Consider the following 24,720-nt stretch of genomic DNA (forward strand, 5'->3'; position numbering starts at 1 on the left):
GTTTAGGAAATGGAGCATTATGTTCATGTTTTGACGTCACGAGGCAGCCCTTTCTGCAGCTGTTGCATGCTTTACAACTGTGTCCACAGGCACTGTTCAGCTGAAGGACTCAGCGTGCCAACACCAAAAACTCTTAGATTTCACATTTCATGAAAACAGATTTCCATCTTTCTTTTTTCTCTCATTACCTGGATTTATATTCATGGATTATTATTATTTTTTGCCATTAGATAGATAGATAGATAGATAGATATATACTTTATTAATCCCCAAGGGGAAATTTGTCAAATGTCGAGCCTTCACTTTCTCCCCTTAATTCCTACTTGTTGTGAGCCAACACGCCGCATTTCTACCTCCCTGCCTGTAGACTCATTTAGTCATCACAAAAACAAAAGAGATTAGACACTCTGGATTAAAATGTGTGGAAGATACTTATGTATGCACTCATTTGAATGCTTTTTAATTCCACGTATTAATGAAATCCTTCTTAGAATTTAATTATTTTTGTTCCAGTTTGGGATTCCCCTGCAGAAAATCTAAAATGTTTATACTGGGAATTATTTTTTCCACTCTTCTTCTTCTTACTAAATCCGCTCACACATTTGTTTTCTGTCCCGCCCACTTCCCTTTATCTTTTCTACACCCACCTCCCCATCGCCTCCCCTCCCCCTCCTCCTTTTCCTCTTTGCCTCAGCACTTTGAGGCTTAAGAGAGGGATGTACCACATGGGCCACTCCCTTCTGACAGCCACCCCTTCCCATAGGGTGGAATGGCACAGTCCTGCTTTGCATAAGTTTCCTCTGAGTGGGTCGTGTGTGGAGGCCAGCACTGAAAGAATTATTAAACCCTTTTGAACAGCTTGGATGTATGTCCAGAGAGAAAGCTAGTGTGCTGCTGTAGAGTATCTGTGTCCCTTAAACTGTTAAAGCTATAATGTATTGCGCCTACCCTGTCCCAGGAATGGGCAGTAACTCTTTAATGTATTACTACAACGGAAAATCGGTGAGTAGTCTCTTTGGGGATGTGTGTGTATGAGACAGAGAGGAGCTGGAAGAAGAGTGTGTGTGCCTGTGTGTGTTTGTGCCTGTCGGTCTCAGTGTGCTTTAAGTATTTGAATTTGTTCACCTTAAAACTATTGTGTTGCTGTGTGTGCATGTGAATGTGTGTGTGTGTGTGTGTGTGTGGGTGTGTGGGTGTGTGTGAATGTGCCTGAGGCAGCTCTCTCTGATTTTCCATTACATCAGTTAATGCTGTGTGACAGTACAATTTAATTATAATTTCAGAGTTTTAACTTATTTAAAAACTTATTTTAGCAGACCATTTTTAAAATCCTTTATAGCTGTGTACACGCAAGTTAATATGCTCGGCAACACGTACAAAGTTATTCCATTTAAAACAACTTTTTTTCATACATAGAAATATAAACATTTTGACATTTTGGCAGAAAAAGATTTTTGCAGCCTTGGATTTATTTTTACTGGCTTATTGCTTCGGCTCTGAGACTGTTGAAATATTAACAAGTGGGAGTCTGGGAATGATTATGGTAAAGAGGCTGCCTGTTGAGGTTAGACTTTCCTGTGCAGATTGAGCTCTAAGCATGAGTGTTGCTCTTATTCCATCTGTTTATAATCACATTGGCATTCTTGACGCCACAGGGAGCCCAATGTGATTTCTGAACTTTTCTTTAATGATCTCTTTGATTTCTGTTACTCTGAAATTGCGTTCTGTGTGTGTGTGTGTGTGTGCGTGTGTATGTGTGTTAAAAATGGGTATATGTGTGTGTGTGTGTGTGTTTGCTGCACTTGGACTTGATGGAAGTGACTTTTAAATCAAACTTAAGGCATTGATGTGAAGGTCCAGCTGTGAAATAAATGCTCCTCTTTTTATGGTCGGTGTAATTGTAACAATGAGCGGGCTCACAGTCTGAATCCGATCAAGGACAAAGTTCTGACGATGGCTGAATGAGTTCTGTCGTGCAGTCAGTAATCCTGAAGTGATGATCCTGTCCTTAGCAAACTACACAGGCAGATTTCTACCTGTCATAGCTTGTGCTGTTTTTGTTATTACATAAAGGGCACATGAAGGGAAAATAAGTTATGATAGTTATTGTACTGAAAAGATAATCCTACTCGTTCTTGTGTTTCAACTTTTCCGTATAACCTGTTAAGGCATTTCCTCTTTGTTCCCGCTACATAAAAGATGACTTTGATCTTTTTCATATTTAGTATTAACAGGCGCGTGTTATAGTTGATGATTCAGAGAAAATTGGGAGCATGTGGATAGAACGGGCAAACTTAATGATCAAAAGCAGTTTTACTTTTAACTTTTATTATTCCTGTTTTCTGTGCAATGGAAAACAAGAAAGGTGGCGCTCATTCTTTGCATCAACTTGATCCACATAAATGTGTCATCGTGCCGAGTTGCATAGCGGGCTCACCATCTGGGGCACTGGCAGAATTCACAGTCGGCCATTGGCTGACGAGCTGATGCACAGAACCAATACAGATGGAGCCGCCCACTGATCTTCTTCCATTGAGAAATGCTTTCCTTTTATGAAACCCCTGCTTTGACGTTAAGAGCATGCAAAAGAAGAAAAGTGGAATCAAATTTGATCTAAAAAATATCTAAAATGACAAAAGAGACAACATGTGCTCTTTGAAGGGCCTGTTGTTGTTTTGTAGTGCAACAGGTTCACACTCATCCGTACATGTGTTCCACTGAAGCATGCACGCTCGCATGTTGCATATTGCACACTATATACTCTATTCTGTATTTACACATCACACATGTTGTTAAGGGTTAATGAGGTTGCATTGATGCCCAAATCTAATTTCCGTGGTATTAACGACCGGAAGGTGTTATTTTGCAGTGTAGTTGTGCTATTTTTAGAGTACCGGCTTCAGAGAGACTGCTCTGCCGTCAGAATGAGCAGCTGGTTCAAATATTTTACTGCTAAATTAAAGATGGAGAAAAAACCTAAACCTGCTAATTGTTTGACTGAAATTGTGCATCCACATCATTTGAAATCAAAAAAATATTCTATTCTGTTGTGTTGTTGAGCTGTTTTCTCCCTGCGGTTTAATATTTTAAATATCTCAATCTATTCATTTTTTTGCGTGTTATTTATATTCCAGTTCCATGTCAGTAAAATAAACATGGTGTTGAAATGTATTATATAATTGTAATTTCAAGAGCTGTATGGCTATGTATTGCCTTTCCTTACTAATACATGTTTAGGACAGTAAGATTTATTTGAGGGAAGATACAAAAAAATAGAATTCGCCCAAATACATGTGAAATGTTCTTGTTAAGCTTGTAGAATTGATAACATCGGCATCTTAATCAAAACCCCTCACCGGTGAATGTTGGTCTTTTTCAAGACTTTAGTTCTAATGTCAATGAATGAAAATACTGAGCCCTTTTTTTTCTCAGAAAACACTTGCAAGTTGTTTGAAGAGGCATTGTGTCTGTCCTGCATATACTGAGCCTCGCAAGTGTGTTAGATTTGGACTAAATTCCTCGGTCACATGGTTTGATTCCAAATAATGTCACACACACTTTGAACTCTTCTCTTTGAACTTCTTGGCCATAAGTCTTTTTTTTCCTTAGTTTAAAAATGATGTATTTACCTTCTTTTTCTTTTTATTATGTCACATCCTTAGTGCAAGTTGGTAGCTTTTGTTTGAACACTTGATATTTTGATCAGTGTGGCATGAACTTCAAAGGCAGCATTGGGACGAAGGTGTACAGGATGTATTCACTTCTCAGTCGAGTCCTGCTGAATGTCACAGCCAAGAGCTCTACCACCTCTAACTTAAACACAATCCTAATTATGTATCATTCACTTATCAGGAGGTACAGTTACACCCCATTGTTTGCCTTACTGTTATTTAGAGTTGGTTATAATTAGCTGCCAGGTCTTTGCTGAGAGGAAAATAAATAGATTATAATTTATTTTAATTTATCTGCTGGAGTGTTGTTGCATAAATATAAGCTATTTTAATGCAACTTTGGTTTTGACGAATTTGTTCATTTGGTATTGTGTAACACACGGACATGTGTTATACTATTGAGCCTCAGTTTATGTGAACTGGGTACAGAAGGGAATTTATTCTTTAATAACAAATACCCGCTGGCGCTCAAACAACTGGTGTATGTCTGTGTTGGTGGGCGGATCCGTGTGAGTGACAGCTTTTAATTAATGGCCTTGTAAAAGGAAACCCAGTTGGGCCCTCTCTTCCATAGGCCAGCCGAATGAGGCACCCAGCGTTTGGGCATGGTTTATTAATGCTCTGACTGGTTAGCCCAGGGTACAAAGGACAATTAGCATTATCCACCGCCATATGCTGCACATTGAGCGCCTGACAGAGGCGAAAGACAAAAGCCCGGGCTCCTAACCTGAGATCACCACGGAACTACTGTCAACCCTGGGCACATGTGTAAACCAGAAGACCCATGAGGGCTCCACCCCTCCAAGAGCACTTTAATTACACTCCCATGCAACAACAAGCTGGAGTCCAGCTCACCCAGCAAAGCCAAAGAGTCTCACTCCGGCCGCACTCTGTATTGATATTGTGTTTACATGTGTGCGAGCGAGTGTATTTATATATATTTATTTTTCTCGTGGCACATTTTCCATCAGCGCTGTGTCATAAAACAAGTTAAGCAAGTAAGCGACCTTTGTGGCCGTCATCAAACTGTCACATTGCCAACATCCGAGCTGCGATGTGAGGCATACAAAAGATTCAACTTGCAGAGATGGAGACGCGGGCTGTGCGTGTGCAGGTGGAACGGAGCCGGCAGGTCTGGCTCTCATTAGTGTCGCACCACGGTCGTACAGTCCTGTCTGTGGGACGGAGAGTTTCTTCAGACCTTCTCTCCCGCGTTCTTTCTCTTTCTCCCTCACCCGCCCTCCCTCCATCTGGAGTGGATGAAGTCAGGGACCACATCACTGGCGTTCGGCCCTTCAGTCTCTTTGATCCTCCCGCCTTGCTTGGCACACGCACAGCTGTACAACAGCATGCCCATTGTGCCTCTCCTCTCACTGTGCCACCACCAGCTTGCAGGTACAAATATGGGGAACGCAAAGCAGGGCTGCTTTTGGAGCACTCATTTGATCTCTGCCTCTCTGGGAATGCTGTAATTTGTCAGGCATTTAGTCTGCGCATGTAAGAGGGTGTCATTATACTTCCATTAGAGGTTGTGTTGATTTGAAATGCAAATACCCCTGATAATCCACGCCTCCCCTCCCCAGCTGGATTGCTTGCTCGTCATTATCGTGTGTTTGTGGTTTTAGGGGGTCGTCTCAGCTGTACATGTGTTTCATCACATATTTTTACGTACCTAAACATATTTGTGATACTTCACTGGAATTAAGGTCTGAAACACAAGCTTCTTTTACAGGTTTCAGCATAATTTTTCTTCACAATAGTGTTTTATTATGATGTTACTGTGTGGTGGGCCGTAAGCTATCTTATTAATATCATTTGTGTTCTCATGGCAGGTGTACGCACCGTCTCCAAACTCAGAAGACTTCAACCGAGATTCCCCGTCCTACTCTTCCCCTAAACCCTCCAGCAATATGTTCGCAAGCACTTTCTTTGGTAAGTTCAAAAGCTGGTTTGCAATCTGATTCTTACACCACAGGTTTTAAAAAGTATACTCTTATATTCCAATATTTTGTTTTTGTCTTAGTTTAATAATATCTTTGTGTTAATGACTAATATGATATAATATAATATAATATATTTATATATATATATATATATACGTGTGTTTTTTTCATGGGGCTTGTTTTTTGTTTCTTAGAACAGAATGTGTTAATTCGTCATCATTTCATCATTTTGGGGCACTTATCGCAGTGACATATTGTTAAGTTGCCAGACAGTTGAGTATTTATTAATACTCCTGGCTCCAATAATAGTCCTGTGTTCAGCATTTATTTCATTGTTTTTATCTTTGTGTTATCTCAGCTGTGTCCAGGATGAAGATCATGTTTTAGCTCTGAGAGGAAAAAGGAAGTTTTAAGTGTAGAGTTGGAGGTTGGCTGCTTTCTGGCACTGTGTCAAAACTAAAATGCATTTTGAAATGATCCCTGTATTATCTTCAGATGGCACCCACAGTTCGTCTGACCCTTGGAACTCGTCCAATGGGATCAGTCAGCCCGGCTACGGGGGAATGCTCCATGGATCTTCCTCTCACATGCCTCAGTCAGGAAGCTACAGCAGCCTGCACTCACACGACCGCTTGGTAAGCATTCCCTCTCAGCTGGGGATATCGCTAATATTCTAACCATATCAACGCAAGTGACAAACGATTGTTCATAAACTTTATTTAGAATCAAACCATCATAAGAGATCTAATGTATACAGCATGTACATTATCTTTCAGCCGTCCACCCGCCCACAGTTAGAGTGTGTGTGCGTCTTCAGTTGTCGTCTGGATGTTATCAGTGAAGACACCGCTGATCCTCTTTGTCAGTGTTTGATCTCCGCCTGCCTGCCTCAGCTGGCGGGGCATCACAGGGAGCCTGCAGATGCTGCCCGCCCTCTCTTTATCTCTGTCCCTCCCCTCAGTAACTTTTGCTTTATCACAGCCCGGGAGATGTCAGGATGAATATAGAATTCAGAGAATAAATAATCTCTCGCTCTCTCTCTCTCCAACACACACATTTACATTTGTGACCGTTTTTTCCAGAATTACCCCGGACACTCAGTCTCTCCAGACGTCAATGCCAGCCTTCCTCCCATGTCCAGCTTCCACCGAAGCAACACCAGCACTTCACCATTCGTCACCGCAGCGCACACCACGTCCGTCAACGAGGTCGATGGGGTCATGGGTAATTTCTCTCATTAACAGCTCAGCTACCTGGTCACAATGACTAATTCAATGGCCCCGATGTAATCATCACCGAACATTCGTTCTGTAAAAGTAATGAGTCGGGCAGTTCGACAGCTGCTTCGTGTACCGTGACCACTCGTCATTTGTCCGACTTTGCTTTTACAAAGACTCTCTCTGTGTTTTTTTAGCTGCTGCAAATCGGGGGAACGCCACTGGAAGCTCCCTGACTGGAGAAGCGTTGGGCAAGGCTTTAGCCTCAGTGAGTTACAGCCTCACATTTAACTTGGACTTCAGTTTATTCTCCCATTCTTACATAACGTCCCGGTGTGGGGTGTTATCCTACATGGTTACATTGAACGTGAGGAAACCTGGTCTTATATCACTGTAAAAATGATTCTTCTTATTCAAGTTTCTGATAATCAACATCTGAGTCATCATTTTCAGCACCAACAGAGAATGTCCAAAGACATGGCTCTGGTGGTTGCATGCCACAGTATCCTGGTTTCTTTTGGACTTCTCCAGGTAGCATAATCAGATTTATCAAAACCAGCATACAAGATGTGGTTTACATTGGCGATATGTAATAGTATGTTAAACAAAAAGAGATCATAGCCAGCATACCCATAGACATGGAAACACAGCCTCTGCACCTCAAGTCTGACCTGCTCTCAGAGAGTGACGCTTTGGATTTCTCTAAAGAAGTTGACCTCAGTAATCATGCAGGGAATTAAGTGCTATACTGACTGCTGATTAAAAAACAAACAAATAACATGTTTGTAGTTGTTTGTTGGCCTAAGCCTGGATAATTGTGGGCTTTAAATAGGAGCATACAAGAAAGGGAATTGTACATTGGAAATGCTCCTAAAGCCAGTGGATTACACTTCACTTAGGAAAAACAGCTCTGAATATATTAAGCATCGTATTAAGTGTTTAATTTGCTGTAGCTCTCATAATGGAAAGAAATGTGTCTTGCTTATTGTATCAGCCGATGGATTCAGTCTCTATTATGTGTAGCAGAGCCCTAAAGCTCGATCATATCAAAGTTACAGAACAAGAGAAACTATTTAACACTACACTTGTTTCCAAATATGATTGAGAAAGCTTCACTCAGTCCTAATTTTTCACCTAAGAAGGAGATTTCCCCAATAATAAATAAGGACATTTAAGAAAAAACATCAACAGGTTTAACATTTAACCTTGAACCAACACTACTGTCCCCAATCTGTCTAATTGGAAAAATCTCTGGCATTGTATTTGTATTTATTTGGGTTTATCAGATCGGTTATCAGATATTTCAAATTTGTTTAAAATTCTGCTTTATTACATGCTGCTTATGATTTTAAAAGTCTACACCTTACAAGTTCAAGAAAAGGTCCTTAGGTTCTGTTAAACATGTTGCATAGACATGTGTGCATTGTTATTGGTTATTGGTTATTTTGTACACGGCAGCAGAAGAAGCTGTACGTTCACGAGGGGTATCTCTTATCAGTGTAAAGACAAACTAGGAGAGTTTGGGGATGCTAATATCAAATTAAGTCCTTTATATTTGCAGACTCAATTCTATTAGCATGACAAAGCGGGAGTGAAATGGACACGGTTGGACTGGGGTGGGGGGGAATGAAGCAGGGGGCACAGGGGAGTTTATAACTGCTGTGGCTCAACTCCACGGGCCGCCCTTTGTGGAGCTTTTGTTCTGCACCCTTTTAAATTGGCCGTGCTTATTGGCCTCACGCCGCCTGCGGGAGCGTGACTGATGATGAGGCGGAGCATTCATTTATTCCAGTAAAATGAGCCATGTTTCATTTTGAATGCCGCGTCAGTAGCCAGTGAGTGAACAGAATAGAAAGTCATATATTGTCGGGTCAGAAGTCACGGTAATAAACAGCTGGCTTTTGAGAAACTGAGAAATATTGGGATATATGTGTGCTCCCAGAGTGTAGAAAAGCATCAATAGTCTTTCCTCCCTTTAGACAACTGTCCTCCTCCTCTACACTTCAATGTAACCTCCATCCTGATACTCCAAATTGATTGAAAAAGTTAAGCCCGGAGATCAAGATGAAATAAGAGGATTATTAATAATGAGTGCATTCTATCATCCCCGCAGAAGTCAAACGTCCTTTTTTCAAGTTCAATTTGATCTTAACTTGGAGTAGAAATCTCTGAGGATCTGCAGGGTTTTTCTCTGCTAATTTGTCAGGATCCACCAGTAATACCCTGAGTTCACTGAGACATGTCCCAGTATGGCACAATATCCTCTTATTATAGGAGGGGGAAAGAATCAGGGATGTGTTTGTGCTTTAATCCAGCATGTATTTAAACAAATGGAATCCCTTTGGAAGTTCTGAAGACATAATCTCCTCGTTCCCTTGGGATTCACATATCATCCTGAAACTCAGTGACCTTGTGTAACCAGAAAGGACACGCTGAAACAATGACGTTAGTGGAGAAATTAAACTGAAGTAACTCTAATGTTACGTGTGGCAGAAAACCACCGTTGACCTCTTCATAGAGTTGACCATTTAAAAGAAATCTTACTCGATTTTAAATATATGGTTCAGAATATCTGGTGCAGCTCTTTGAAAATGAACAGCATAACAACCTGTTACATGTATTTATTTTTTATGAAGATATATGCATTTATACATACAGTAATAAGTGAGTTTAAACATTATATTTCAATTTGTTAAGTTAAGTGTATACAATTCTATTGTTTTTAAAAATAAATAAAGTTGCTTGAATTAAAACTAATATTTTTTAAAGGTTTAGATTCAACTTCCTTTATCCAGCCACATTAATTACAATAATTAAAGGCACTATTAAGATGTACAGTATTTGTCTTTTGGGGTTGACCTTCAGCCAGAAACAGACGAGAGACGTCAACGTGAATATTGTTTCTGGTTCATTTTGTTAAGTCCGTGCTCTGAGCAGATGACTTTTAACAGCTCATATAAATGCAAGTAGCTTTTTTATGACATTCCTGGCAACAAAATCTCCATAACATACATTCTTTGGCTTGAAGATGTTTCTTTGGTCCTCGGGCTGCAGATTGTGCATTAATGATCTTGTTCCTTTGCTCTCGCTCCGACAGATTTACTCTCCTGACCACACCAGCAGTAGTTTCCCATCCAACCCATCGACACCTGTGGGTTCTCCTTCACCTCTGACTGCCACAGCAGGTGCTGCCTCAATTCAATTCAATTCAGTTTATTTGTATAGCCCAATTTCACAAATTACAAATTTGTCTCGGAGTGCTTTACAATCTGTACACATAGACATCCCTGGCCCAAAACCTCACATCGGACCAGGAAAAACTCCCAAATAACCCTTCAGGGGGAAAAAAAGGGAAGAAACCTGGAGGAGAGCAACAGAGGAGGATCCCTCTCCTAGGATGGACAGATGCAATAGATGTAATGTGTACAGAAGGACAGATTTAGAGTTAAAATACATTCAATGAATATGACAGAGTGTATGAATAGTTCATAGTAGGCATATTCCACGATGGAGACCTCCACGATCCATCAGGCAGATGGCGGTGGGGAGGAGGAGTGGCGGAGTCTCAACAGGACAGTGGCGTAGTCATGAGCAGGAATTCACGACCCAGACCTCGACGATCCATCAGGCAGATAGATCTATGCCGTCTCATAGGGTCCGATGACCCCATGAGACGTAAAGTCAAAAGGACTTCCGGGAAGAAAGCAGAGTTAGTAACGTGTGATTGAGAGATGAAAATTCATCCTTAAGGAGAGAAAAAAGAGGAGATAGGTACTCAGTGCATCCTAAACGTCCCCGGCAGCTATAAGCCTATAGCAGCATATCAAGGGGCTGGACCAGGGCAAACCTGATTCAGCCCTAACTATAAGCTCTGTCAAAGAGGAAGGTCTTAAGTCTACTCTTAAACGAGGTGACTGTGTCTGCCTCCCGGACTGAAATTGGAAGCTGGTTCCATAAAAGAGGAGCTTGATAACTAAAGGCTCTGGCTCCCATTCTACTTTTTAAGACTCTAGGAACTACAAGTAGTCCCGCATTTAGTGAGCGTAGCTCTCTAGTGGGGCAATATGGTACGACAAGCTCCTTAAGATATGATGGAGCATCACCAATCAAGGCTTTGTAGGTTAAGAGAAGAATTTTAAAAGTGATTCTTGATTTTACTGGGAGCCAGTGCAGAGCAGCTAGTGCAGGAGTGATGTGATCTCTTTTCTTAGTTTTAGTGAGAACACGAGCTGCAGCATTCTGGATCAACTGAGGGACCTAAGAGATTTATTAGAGCAGCCTGCTAATAAGGAGTTGCAGTAATCCAGTCTCAAGTAACGAACGTGAACCAATTTTTCTGCATCTTTTGAGACAAGATGTGCCTGATTTTTGAAATATTACGTAGATGAAAGAATGCAGTCCTTGAGATTTGCTTTACGTGGGAGTTAAAGGACAAGTCCCGATCAAAGATAACGCCAAGATTCTTTACAGTGGTGTTGGATGCCAGGGCAATGCCGTCTACAGAATCCACATCACCAGATAATTGATCTCTGAGGTGCTCAGGGCCGATTAAAATTACTTCGGTTTTGTCTGAGTTTAACATCAAGAAGTTGCAGGTCATCCATGTTTTTATGTCTTTAAGACATGCTTGAATTTTACAGAGTTGGTTGCACTGCGGGGGCTGCTGCCGGCCCCCCATCTGAAAGGCCAGGTGAGCACCAGGGTGGGATTGTAATCACATACACACCTGCTATGCACCAACACCAGATATTAACAGGATAATATGTACTTCTCTAAAGCTTCTTTATAAGTTTCAGTGATGATCTGGAACTAATTTAGAGGTTTTGATGAATATGGCTTTCTATTAATGTAATTACTTTAACTATATGGTGCATTAGTTGGATTAATTAGGCCTAAACAGAGTGAAGTGTGGACTTTAATACCCCTTTTAGTTGTGAAGGAGCTCTAATCCGCCTCTACTCATACTCAAAGTCTTATTTATATATACTTTATACATGCCAGGCCAGGGAATGGATTTTGTAATTTATTTTTAGTTACACTAATCCATTATAAAAGAAAGCTGACTTTAGTCCTGCAAGTATTTGATAAACATATTAAATGCATTTAATATTGTAATAAAAAAATAAAAAAATAATCGTTGTATTATAATAATTGTATGCACAACAAATGTTAATCACAAGCAAAGGGAAGAGATGCTTTCTACTAGAGATATACTGATCTATCTGGATGGAGTATCCGTGACAATGGGCCCATCTGGTACCCAATTACATTATTTTTTATAAATAACAATCCACTACATTTATGTCTATGTCTTCATTTGTTATGTTTTATTTACAAAGTTAGGAGCAGTGTTTAAGTCAAGCCTGATCTTGCCGTACACATAGAAGAATGATCTTGCACACAGTGAGGCGTACAGCTGATTACTTAAACACTGTAATCAAATCGGTAATCGGTATCAGCCAATATACCCAAAGCTCAGGTCTCGTAAAAAGCCGGATGGGTGCATCTTATACCAAGTGAACTCGCTGCTTTCTATCTGCAGCCCCTGAGCTCACAAAGTGATGTGGGTTGCACTTAATGCATGAAATCCATGTTGAAGTAAAATTGTGTTTGACTGTCTGCTTTACTCTTCACATCATGGGCTTTATTTCCATGGCCGACACCCTGTGTGACATCATACACCAGATTTGTCTCTCTCGTTGATGTTCATGCATTTAGATCTAGCTGACAAGTATTTTTGGAATGACATTTAAGTCTTGACTCAGACAGAACTTTTTAATGTTTTTAAGTCCTAATAATAAGTCCTAAAATGACGACGCAGATTGAAAAGACTGTGGCTGTGGCTGTTAGGGTTCTTAAGGATTGGAAAATATTGTAATGAGAATGTTTGAGGTGAGACTTGACTTTCATTTTTTAAAAGCTTTTGGGATTTTATTTATTTTGGATCAAAGATTTATTATAATATAATCCTTTTTTCCACAGGTCATAGCCAAGTGCTTGGCAGTTTGTCTTTTATGTCGATTTATATTTTAGAGGATGGACAGACGAGTCTCCCTCTGAATTATATTCCTTTAGTGCAACAAATGCTTCAGGACAAAAACAGGAAAGCAACCCACACAGCTGAGAAAGCACATGAGAGGAGGTTCCTGTTTGTGATAGACTGGGTTTTTACAGTCAAAGGAGACGTGTATAAGAAGAATATGGATTGTCAGATGTGTTAACAGAGGTGAGAGAGTAAATGGAAAGTGAACGAGGGGAGGCAGTCAGGGAAAGCCCAGCGTGTTGTTTTAACGGGCAGTAGTGTCATGTGCTGTAATGGAGTGGTGACAGCTGTCTCTACGGATACCCCCCTCATCCTCAGCTGTTGCCCTGCCCAACGGACAGCTGTTGTCCCCAACACACACACACACACACACACACACACACACACACACGCGCACACAGAACAGGCTGCAAAAGGCCTCATTTATCTGCCAAAGGATGAAGGAGGGTAGCTGTGACTCAGCTGATGATGAGGATGGCCTCACATCGGGAGATTCCTCTCTTGACCTATTCCCAGTCCAGCATGCCAGACCTAGCAGCATCACAATATAATAATGTATAGTCTAGTTCATCATGTAATATGTTGTGGTTTTGAACTGGATGTTCTAATCAGGGTTTCTATTTAATATAAGTAAGTTCTGTGTTTATTTTAATTAATGGTATTAATATATATTTAATAAATAGAAAAACACATTCTGCAAAATTAATACTTCTGGGATTGTAGGAAATTAATATTGTGTTGCTAATTATTCACTCTTATTATGCACCTGGGGTTAGAAAAAAAAGAACAATACTTTAAAATCGGCACAAAATTTGTCTCGCTCTTGTAAATCCATTCATCATGTGGATTACACCAATAAACAGAACATTACTCAGGACTGGTTTGTTCAATTAGCCGTCCTCAGGTCACGGGGGAACCGGAGTCTCGGGCTAATCTTTCATAGCCGCCAGCCAGCAGAGGCTCACGTGAAGTTCCTGTCTCACTCACCTGGGAGAAAGCAGATTTTGTATTTCCTCCTTCAAAGTTACTTTAAATAGTCTGTTAATTAAAGTTTGATTTAGGCTGTGAGTGTAAAGAAACAACAAATTCTCGTACAAAAGCATATCGTGAGACATTTCATGGGAAAGAATTAAGAGAAAAACACATTTAAAACCATTTCAATTAGTTTAATTTCTTTCTACATCAGCCTTATTACGTGTTTTGTCTGACCACATAGGCCTTGAATTATAAAAACAAACTATTATTAAACCAGTCATGCTCACACAAACCAAATACCATTCTACCATCTGTAGCTTTGCTAGAAGAAGAATTTTTTTAATTCACCCAAAAGGATAAATAACTAAAATAAAATCTCCATCTGCAGAGTGTGCTACAGTTGAGTCCATTTCTGTAGGTTGGGTTTGGCATCCCTCCACCATCATAGTCACAAGACTGCTGGAAAAGATCCACACACGTACTGTGAATAACCTGGAAAGGTTCATTACTGTCCACTGAGTTTATTTGATTATATGAGGCATTGCTTCCTCTTGCACATGGCAGATAAGTTAGACAGATGATTGAGCTTTCAAAAAACAAAACAAAAGAAACGTTGAACTGGAAACATGATGAGCAAATGTGGATTTATTTTTCCTTTGCATTAATTTACACCGGATCAAATCGGCTTGATTTGCTTTCCTGTTCTGGCCTGTAGATTTACTTTTTGGCTCAAATAAAATGGGAACATCCTTCAGCCAAATGAAATTGTAATAGCAAGAGCAGAGTGTCTTAAGTTTCTCTATATTTAAATCGTGTGATTAAAATGCAAGGTTTTTATTTTCAATGAAAAGAGGAAGAGTTCATCAGCATATTTGGCTAAATGGGTGATATATTGTTATAAATGAAATAATGGAACCCAGATGTTTAAAATACTTAGAAGCCAACTGTACTGCCACTGCATCACGAGTCAAACCAATGTTTGACTGACAAAAGACTAAAAAGAAAGATAGCAACACTGGAAAATGTAGGGGAAGCTTATGAGATTTATTGAAGCCAGATGCTTGGCATATTTCCCTCATCGTAAACCCTGATGAAGGCCATGAACTGAAAGACTACTCAGCCACACTGCATAAATTCACTCTGATGTGTTTCGATACTCAACGTTTCCAGGAACGAGGAAGTGTGAAGGAAAACTAGCGTCTTAAATCAGATCTCTCAAATAGTTCTCTCATAGCGTTGCGTATTGACGTGCATATGTAGCATACATCTCAGACAAACAATCCGCTGACTCGTGTGTCAGAATGCAGTCCAGCCTTCAGGAAGTGATGCAACTGAGTCATAAAACATAAAAATATCCCACATAGAACAACAAGAACCAAGAAGTTATTGTATGGGTCAGTTAGTCTTTGTATTGATGTTCCCAGTGGAGCGGGATACTGCCATCAGCCATGTTGATGTGAAACTGCATCATTGGGATTGCTAATGCTGACTTCCTGAAGATCTCTTCCTCTCTTCATCAGGTACCAACCAGTGGCCCCATGCTGGTGGAGAAACCCCCTCTTCTCCAAATTACGAGACCTCTCTTCACTCACTGGTAAGCTCCCCGTCTGCCTCCCTCTTGTATTATGGATGCTCGCTTTGTATAAGTTACACGGGAAGGACTGAGCTAGCATTACAGGGAGATTCCTGTCTGACAAATGTTTTGCTGAGGAAGGTGGGTGTGGAGGGATAACCAAACTGAACAATACTTGTCCCTCGGGGCTTGCCATCTGTCCTCCACTCCGGGGGCCAGAATGGGGATGACAGTTGGGGGATGGGTTTAGTTTGGGTTGCTGGTGTTGGGGTGGCAGCTGTTAGCTGAACAGATTCCTTCGCTGCCATGTGACCAGAAGTGCAGATCATCTTTCATCCAGCCTAAGTATATAATATGCTAAAAATGTGCCAATACAGACAAATAATACAGCACAGTGTTTGCTAAAAACCATCAGCATGGTCGAAGTCAAAGCAAGATTCAAGGTTATATTCAAATATTTGCTCTTTGATCATTTAACTTATTCAGCCATGTGGTAAGCATCATCTGCTTGTGGAAAACTTCATGGATACTTGACCCTAAAATATGTGTGAAAATCACTATATATCTTTCAAGTTTAAGCCGTAAATATGGAAAACATTGAGCTTTGAGAATGCCTAATCTGTATGTCCAATAAATCCAGAGCCATTTAAGCGTTTAAATATAACTCAAAAAGATTCCTTTACAGTTATTCCACTGTCTAACCATGTGGCTTGAGGATTAGATCATTAATCTTGTGAGTGAATGTGTTTTCATTCAGTTAAGGCTTATTTTTATTAATTTCTGTAAGATATCCGGCTTTGATCATTCACAAACCCTTTGTTTAAAGTGGCCCGTTGCTTCATATTACTTCAGTGTAGCAAAAGGCGCAGCTGGATATATGAATATAACAATACATGGTAACATTATGCATGATAATGTTAACTCTTATGGGTGATAATGGACAATGGTGAAGGCAGCCTTTATCAAAAGTCAAAAGCGCACAATATATGGTGGAGGATGTGAACTTTGTGTCACCCATCCTACAAACCAGTAGAATAGACCAATACTAGAGAAGTGGTTATTTAATGTGCAAACTTCTTTACAAAGTGACAAGGTCAGCATCTTATAAATCCTGCCCTTCTTGTCTGTGTGTCTTTACAAAAACAATCTCTATGTACCGTGCGGTTTGTCGTATTTATATAGATACTGTTCTTTTTTCATAATCCTGTCTTATTCTTATTTGACTTTGACAGAAAAACAGAGTTCATCAGCAGTTACATGAGCATCTCCAGGATGCCATGTCTTTCTTAAAGGATGTCTGCGAGGTACTCTTCCGATAGAGTCTTTACTCATTACGTGTCCCATGAGTCTTTGCATTCCTTATTTTTTGGTTTTGACTTGCAGTCCACATACCTCACTATGTAACGCAGTTTCATTGTTATTGCCTTTCTTGCCATATTGTCATGTTATGTTTTCGCGGTTCCAGCTTGCAGTTAAGTTATTCTTAAATGTTAAATACAAAAATAATTGTCGAAGCACTCCTGATGTGCATCTGTCAATTATTCAGTTTAACAGAAATAACGGCATTTGTTTGACTTTTACAACTCAAGCTGAAACAGCTCAATTGGTTTTGCATTTGAATGGCCTTCTTTATCTTGTGTTTCAGATGTGTTTTTTTCTTTTTAAGTCCACACCATACAATCAGTGTTTTCAATTGTTGTCCTAATGTGCTTATACTAAGCGGCTCTGTCCTTCTTTTGCTCTCTCCCCCCCCTCCCTCTCCCTAACGCTTCACTCTTCAATTCCTCTGGTCCTCCCAGTCTCGAATGGAGGATCGTCTGGACAGACTGGATGATGCAATCCTTGTTCTAAGGAACCATGCAGTGGGCTCCACCGCCAGTCTGCCCGGCGACATACACAGTCTGCTGGGACAGGCACAAAATGGGCCTATCGCAGCCCTGGGAGCAAACTTCCCCGCCTCTGCATTGGTTCAAAGTCGGACAGCAGCGATGGTATGAGAACTTCATATCTTTATTCTTTTATCTTTATTCTGATGTGGATATTGCACAACACGAGGGAGGAAACATTGGTGTAATCCTGCATATTATTTCAAACTTCATATACACCACCTGTTCACAACAGTTCCGCTGAGTCAAGTTTGTTGTAGGAAGTGAGTATAAGTTGCACTACATCTCTTAAGACACAGGAGAATGCAGATCTTATTATTAATCATGAAGTGTTCACCCATCTTTAATCCAAAGTATTTCATTCTAAAGAGCCAAAAGATCTGCTGTGGAAATTATAATGTCCATTGCTCGTCCAACTGTCATCCGGAGGAAATTGTTAATAACTATTTTCACACAAAAAATAAAATCTATGTTGAATCTTTTCGACGAGTTCAGAGTATACATCTGGAAAGCAAACGGTGAAGGAAAAAGTCGTAGAAAATGAATCATAAACACTTTTTACAATATGTTTCATGATGAGCCATATTTATATCACTCATTTTAAGTACTGAAAACAATGTCCTCTGGTTTTGCTCTACGGACATCACCGGATTCAAGTCACTACCATATTAGTCAAAGATAAGCAGCAAATCCTCCGTCTGAGAATCTGTAACAAAAGAATAATTAGCATTTATGCTCGTAAAGTGAATTAAATGATGCCAATTATTATTCTGTTGATCGATTTCTTTCAGCTCTCGTAGTGTCATATCTTCCTTTTGAACCCAGTCCCTGGCCTCCAGCTGATGACTATAAATATATTTTTCTGACATCCATTTGAAATTTAGTGCAACAACAAGGAAGAAGGAATCATGTTTTCATTAAGACATAACGATTTCTTTGTGTTTTGTTGGCATGATGATCAAAGCTGCACTGTGTTTTGGTCCAACTTTTAATCAGGACTTTTTATGTCCCTCTCTCTGTTCTGTGCTCTTAAATCTATTTAAGAGGCTTTGTACTCCAGAAGTTGTTGGATCTTTCAGAGTGACATGTTTAGTCCCCTAACAAGAATCCTCTTGTGGTTGTCAGAAGAGCTCAGTTTGATCTATTTGTTACAGAGAGCCCGGTTGTGGCAGTGATGTTGACCGACTGCGACTGTGAGATAGAACATACTGTGTCTGCACTAACACAGCACGTCCTGTGTGGGAAGAGGTCCACTCAGACAGAGCTCAGCAGCCTCGGCACGGCACAGCCACAGGCTTTTTACTCCGACACCCCACCCTACACCCCCTTCCACCCCTTTTCATCAATTCTTTTTAACAACCCAGGAAATCTGAATCGTTGGAAACGTGTGTCTGGACCCGCAGCCTCCACCCAAATAGAGGTCCTCAGCTGTATGGTAATCAGGCCCCGGCCATGAAAATGGCAGCGTTCTTTTCTTGCCAGAGCTCGGCTTCCCTCCTCCTCCTGCAGACAAAGAGTTGTTGGGACACCTGTTGAGAGCACAGCAAAGATTATGGTAGTGCTGAGGAAGGGGAGGGTCTCGGGGTGGCGGGGTTAACAGAGGCCAACAGTGACTGGGGATCACATTCCTTTAAGAAAAGGAGGGGACACCCTCCGCCCTCAGTGACGATTACCCCTCCTTTCTCTGGTTCTCAGAGGGGAAATCAAATAGTTCAAGAACATGTGCTGACCTTCACGAAGGAGGGACTTTGTGGGTCAACTCTATGGGAGTTGACCATTTGTATGTTATGAATGCGTACAAAATAAGGAGGAACTATGGAGACTGCCGAGTGGGTTCAGTTTGACATCTTCTGAAGCAGAGCAAGAAGGATTTGTCTCATTTTAAACATGAAAACCGACGTGGTTGTAGTTGAGGTTACAGAGAACTTGGCCTGATGTGAACATGTAAGGCAAAGTGTTGAAGCAAGTCACTAAAGCAGCAGCGTTGAATGAAATATTAAACACTGAACGTTATGTTTGTAAAACAATCTTCCAATATATGCAGGCTCTCAGATAGCATCCCATCTAAATCTAACAAATACTATTTGTGTGCATGTACTAAACATGTAAAAACACCTTTCTTAAAATCTGAGACCTGGATCTACTTTCCTACTGTACTGATCTCCCTGATAACTATCTGCCATGGCACCTGAAGTGTATTACTCAATTTTAGGCTCTAATTAATCGCTCCACTCTTGCTCAAAAATATATTTTCATGCACCGTCTCCGGAGAACATCAGCTTCCTTTGCTTGACAATGTCCTTCCTGTCTGTGTTGCAACAGGGAGGTGCCCACGCTGACGACTCTGCCAGCCTGAACAACAGCCATGGAGGTCTTCCCAGCGCCGGCTCCACATCCAGCTCAGATCTTCACCACCAATTGGAAACCTTCAGAGGTCGGATGCGCCCCTTGAGTCCTGTCAACTCATGATATGGCTGACGGTTTCTGTGAGTGATGTCTTACCTTTGCGTTTACATTGTCGCCCGCAGGTCTCGCTTCAGCCCTGGCCGGCCATCTGCCTGCTAGCTGCCTGCTGAAGATGGAGAAGCAGGACAAGGATGACATGAATGATAACCTCTCTGACGATGACAAATCAGATGATGAGAGCGACAGAAGAGATGCGAGGACACCCAGAGCTGGCACCCGCACCAGGTAATAACATGTTGAGATAGAAATAAACAAAATACTTCTTAAAAGTTAAATAATTTTGGGTTTAACTGATGCTTGGTTTATTATTGACTTTAAAAATGGTTTAAATCTTGATTTTTCTTTGAACAGAAATTTACTTTGATGTTTTCTAAAGATAGAAAATACAAAGAGTTGATAAGCCCTGAGCAGTAGACTAGACATTGTCTACCATCAATGACAATAATCTGTTAACAATTTTATTATTAACATCTTTTATTAACAATTCTGAATACAAATGTCTATCTGTTTGTTTTTTGTCGCTGTGTGACATTAACGGTAAAACAGTTCTTTCTCCCAAAGTATCACCGAGGACGAGGACCTGAACCCGGAGCAGAAGGCCGAGCGTGAGCGCGAGAGGAGGACGTCTAACAATGCCCGTGAGCGCCTCAGGGTGCGAGACATCAACGAGGCCTTCAAGGAGCTGGGTCGCATGTGCCAGCTGCACCTGAAAAACGAGAAGCCCGTGACTAAACTGCTCATCCTCCATCAGGCTGTGACTGTCATACTTAACCTGGAGCACCAAGTGAGAGGTCAGTGTCCAGCTCATTAAAGCTTTTTCAAATAGCATTATTGCAAATAACTGAAATGTCCATGCTACATCACATCTACTCAATATTGACATTGTCACATCCAACGAGGATACTGTAAATATGGAGGTATACAAAGGAGAAGGGCAGTAAACAGAGCTGCACTCTGATTTATTGGGAGTTATTTCACTGACATAACTGCCAAATATGGATATTGAGCCAAGATATCGCAACATCATGAAGAAACTGCTGGGAAGCTGTATTAGAGTAGAAAGACGCTGGCTGATGACATTCTGGTTTGCTGTAGCATATGATTAGATATCATTAATGTTAAGTCAGAAATGGTGTCACAATTAACCGCTTTATGCTTCATTCATTCAATGGAAGGCTGGATGTCCATGTAACATTTTACACTTATAAAGTGGAATGATAAAAAAATAAAAAGAACAGATCAATGTACTACTTTAAGTCAAATGGAATAAAAGTTTGATTTCGGTCTCTCTGAACCCACAGAGCGGAATTTAAACCCCAAATCAGCCGGCCTTAAGAGAAGGGAGCAGGAGAAAGTGTCCGGGGGCTCCTGTGACCCCCAACAAGCCCATGCGGGGGTCCATCCAGGCCTGACTGACACATCCAACCCCATGGGCCACCTCTGAGCAGCAGACAGGTACTCTCAACTTAAAGGCTGCAACTCACTGTTGTTCTTGTTGTCTCAAACAATGGATTATCAATCACCAGCAGTCAGTAATTTTTGTACCTTATGCATTCTCTTAACTGATGGAATTTATTGTAATTGTTTTGATTATTTAAAAAAAATGGTGTACATATTTTGTTCACTAGATCTTTTTTAAATCCTGTCTAGAAAATGGTTAAGAAAAATCACAATTTCCTAAATTGTAAAGTGTCGTCTTAAAATTGCTTTTTTTTTTTTAACCAACACTCCAAAACTGGAAGATATCCTGTTTACAGTAAAATAACCCAATAAAAGTAGTGGGTTTTCTGGAGAAGCTATTGAACTTTGTAATATTTGGCACTGCTGCATGATAAACAAGTTGTGATTGATCAGTTAGTTTCAGGGTGATTTATGGACGTCGACAGAATTGATTAATTGACTAGTTGTTTCTGACCTACTTACCTTTGCTATAACTATATGAAACAGCAGTGAGACTTCAGACACAACCATTTGTCATTGAACATTTATCAAAGTTGTTTTGCACCTTGTCTGATTATTGATTGCTCCCTCCTTCTGATCAGCGTTTTCCCCCCTTCGTCTCTCCAGATCAAGGTGACCCACATCACTTCTGTCCCGTTTTGAGTCGGCGACCTTGCTCAGTGACAGACAGGACTCACGGTTTGTGACACCAATCGAAGGAGACAGACCACTTGCATCAAATCTACGAGACTGACACAATCCAAAAAGGTTGAAGACGAGCCAAGCGTCCAGCTCCCGGTGACCAGTTTCCTTCCGCAAATTTCTCCCCACCTCAAAGAAAAGATCCTCAGCACATATCACCGTCTGCAAGAAGTGTTGTTGCTCCTGACCAATCAGAGACTTTGCAATCTCCTCCAACCGATCGTGGAAATTGCCCTGTGCCTAAACTGCATTGACAAATGCATTGTAACAGCAACTGTTTTTGTTTGTTTGTTTCTTTTTTTTCTATTTATTACATTATTGAGCTATAAAAGGGAACATCTAAAGGGAAAGTTGAGCAAAGTCAAAGAGAAGTATGGTGCTTATCAGTTGATCTACACTCCATTAATACTGAGCACCCCCCCCCCCCCTGGTAAATATTTGGCGAGTCTGAGATGAGGGGGAAATATTTGGGCACTGATAAGATTAATTTATTGGCCGGTTTAGAAGGATATCTATACCCAACTTAAATTTGTTTTGCTTTTTTGAATTGAAGACAGATGCGCCCCATTTGAAGAAAAAAAAGAGGGTATTATTTATATTTATAGTTTATTCATTCTGCCACTGGCCACATGTGTTACCAAAACTACCTATGATTGTTTCTGTGTAGTTTAGATCTTGTTCCTGTGCTGCTGACCAGCAGAATATTTGGCCCGATTACGTAAGCATCAACAATATTCTCTAAAAGGTGACAGGCGGATGGTAACATCAAGGTTTACTGACAGCTCAAATGTAGTTGTGCTCTTTTTCTTTGGTTGTGAACAGTGAAAATAAAGTGAGCAACTATTTGCAAACCCTGCATATTGTTAGTGCGTTAACCAAAAGAAAGGGCACTTGCATGACCCGTCTCTTTGCCATATAGTGTTGAATATAACCAGTGACATATTGGAGCGGATTCTTGTCTTTGTTCAGTTTCATTTACGTGCTCCTGACGTCAGCACAGAAGGGGCTAGTTTTTGTCATTTTTCCGCCACCAGCTAATCAGAGGTTGCAGGATTAGTAAAAAAAAAGAAAAAGTAAACGACGACGACGACCACACTTTCTCCTGGCCTGATGAACACGTCATTTCCTTTTCTTTCTGTTAATATTGAAAGACCTTACAGTTCAAATACAGTAATTCGGAGTAAAAATTGAGTTATGCGGATTTGTCTTGTAACAAGTCATGTCTAAAGGCTTCCAGCATTATAATATCCAGTTTCAGTGGAGAGATTTTTATTATTATTATTATGTTTTCATCAAACATACAATAAACCAGACTAGATATATTTATGCATTTCGTTGAATATCATAGAACCGTAGCACAATAACGAACAAAAACACTTAATAGGATTGTCTTTTGTGTTTCAAGACATCGTTCATATCATTATTATTTTTGTTCCTGTCTGGGTGCATGCTTTGTGTTTGTCTTTGCTTTTAAGACTTGCTTTATATTCCATAAATGTCTTTGTATATTGTCTCCTATCATTATCTACACCTTCAACAAGGATGCCACATTCAGAATCAATATTCTGTACAAAAAAGGGACTTAAATTAGAATAAAGAATACCACATCAAGAGTTTACATTAAAGATTTATGATTTAAAAACTTTTTTGTAAAGAAGAAAACAACAACAATGTTCATGTATTTTCTGATTGAATGTGGCCTTGTTCTTCATTTCAGTATTCATGAGCTTGTGTTCATGTTGGCAGACTTTGAGTGAGGATGTCACTTCCTGCTCTTTCTTCATTTCCTGTCCTTGGGATGTTTCTTTGGTCCTCTGTTTGCCAAGTTAGACTTTGCTGTATTCCAAGATGCTTTTCCTTGTATAATATATGAGAAAAAAAATTGAAAAGGAAAAAAAAACATTTGGCTTATTTTTCACTGTAGTTACCTTAGTCTTTTATACAATAATACTGTAAGAATATTTCTTGAATTCTAAATATTACTCTTTCTAGATTTTTGAAAGCAAAGGTTTTGAGTAAAAAGTTTCTTACTTTATTTTACTATATTAGATAGTAAAACGTAGGGTTATTTACAATAGCCTGTCCATTATTACAAGACATCTACAAATGGCATCTTAAGAACTAGGCTCGTAGTCCTTCAAAAGACTTCGTACGAGCTCCAGATTCCTAAAAAGGCGACCATCATCTTGTTTTTCAGTCTCTCGGTGTTGAATGCTAAAAGATTTGTTCTTGTGTCAAATGAAAAGGTATTGTCGACGCACATAAAAAAAACTGCGGCAACGAGAATTTGAATTTTCTGTCCTTTTCAAAAGAAAAACAATGTAAATAACATTTATGTTGAAATAAATGTGCCATCTTTTTTTAAAGTTGTATGTCCATTTCTTTTTCTCCTCGAGAATTTTCTTTCTCTTTTTTCTGTTTTCGCTCCATCTTTACATTTTTCCTTTCCATAAAGTTTTATTTCATGAAAAAGCTCAAGAAGGATAAAGTGGGCTGAGCTCAGATCCATAAGGGGGTTCATTTAGACATTTTTTAAAAGACATTTCTACAGTGTATCGGCCAAAATAATGTTTTATAGTATGAAACTCATTTTTTAATATAATACCATCATAGTCTGTATGACAAGTACTCTGAATATGTTTCTATTTTTAATAAAGTGTGATAGCAGCATAATTTACATGTACTGTGGTCCTACTTTTATAACATTTAGATTCATGCAGAATGAAGGACAGATGGAGACAGGTCCTGAAGGAAATCCACTCCAGCACACCAACATGTTTTCAATTGGGAACATTTAATTAATA

The 24,720-nt window shown here is 40.1% G+C and overlaps 1 protein-coding gene across 2 annotated transcripts; it reads left to right on the forward strand.

Annotated features, from left to right (window-relative positions):
* Nucleotides 1-830: 830 nt before the first annotated feature.
* Nucleotides 831-24,276, forward strand: tcf12 (transcription factor 12). 2 transcript variants are annotated; one of them, XM_056412322.1, is made up of 13 exons: nt 831-1,002; nt 5,504-5,603; nt 6,110-6,249; nt 6,697-6,838; nt 7,029-7,099; nt 9,929-10,016; nt 15,370-15,443; nt 17,222-17,413; nt 19,631-19,742; nt 19,837-19,999; nt 20,321-20,565; nt 21,076-21,229; nt 21,842-24,276. In XM_056412322.1, exons 1-12 carry the CDS (start codon nt 934-936, stop codon nt 21,216-21,218), a joined length of 1,539 nt encoding a protein of 512 aa, XP_056268297.1. In that variant the 5' UTR covers nt 831-933; the 3' UTR covers nt 21,219-21,229; nt 21,842-24,276. The 2 variants fall into 2 exon arrangements, with proteins under 2 accessions (XP_056268297.1, XP_056268298.1); XM_056412323.1 differs by lacking the exon at nt 831-1,002 and adding an exon at nt 5,021-5,066.
* The last annotated feature ends 444 nt before the right edge of the window (nt 24,277-24,720 follow it).

The sequence above is a fragment of the Pseudoliparis swirei genome, chromosome 4, assembly GCF_029220125.1.
Source record: "Pseudoliparis swirei isolate HS2019 ecotype Mariana Trench chromosome 4, NWPU_hadal_v1, whole genome shotgun sequence".
In the NCBI taxonomy this organism is placed as follows: Eukaryota; Metazoa; Chordata; class Actinopteri; order Perciformes; family Liparidae; genus Pseudoliparis; species Pseudoliparis swirei.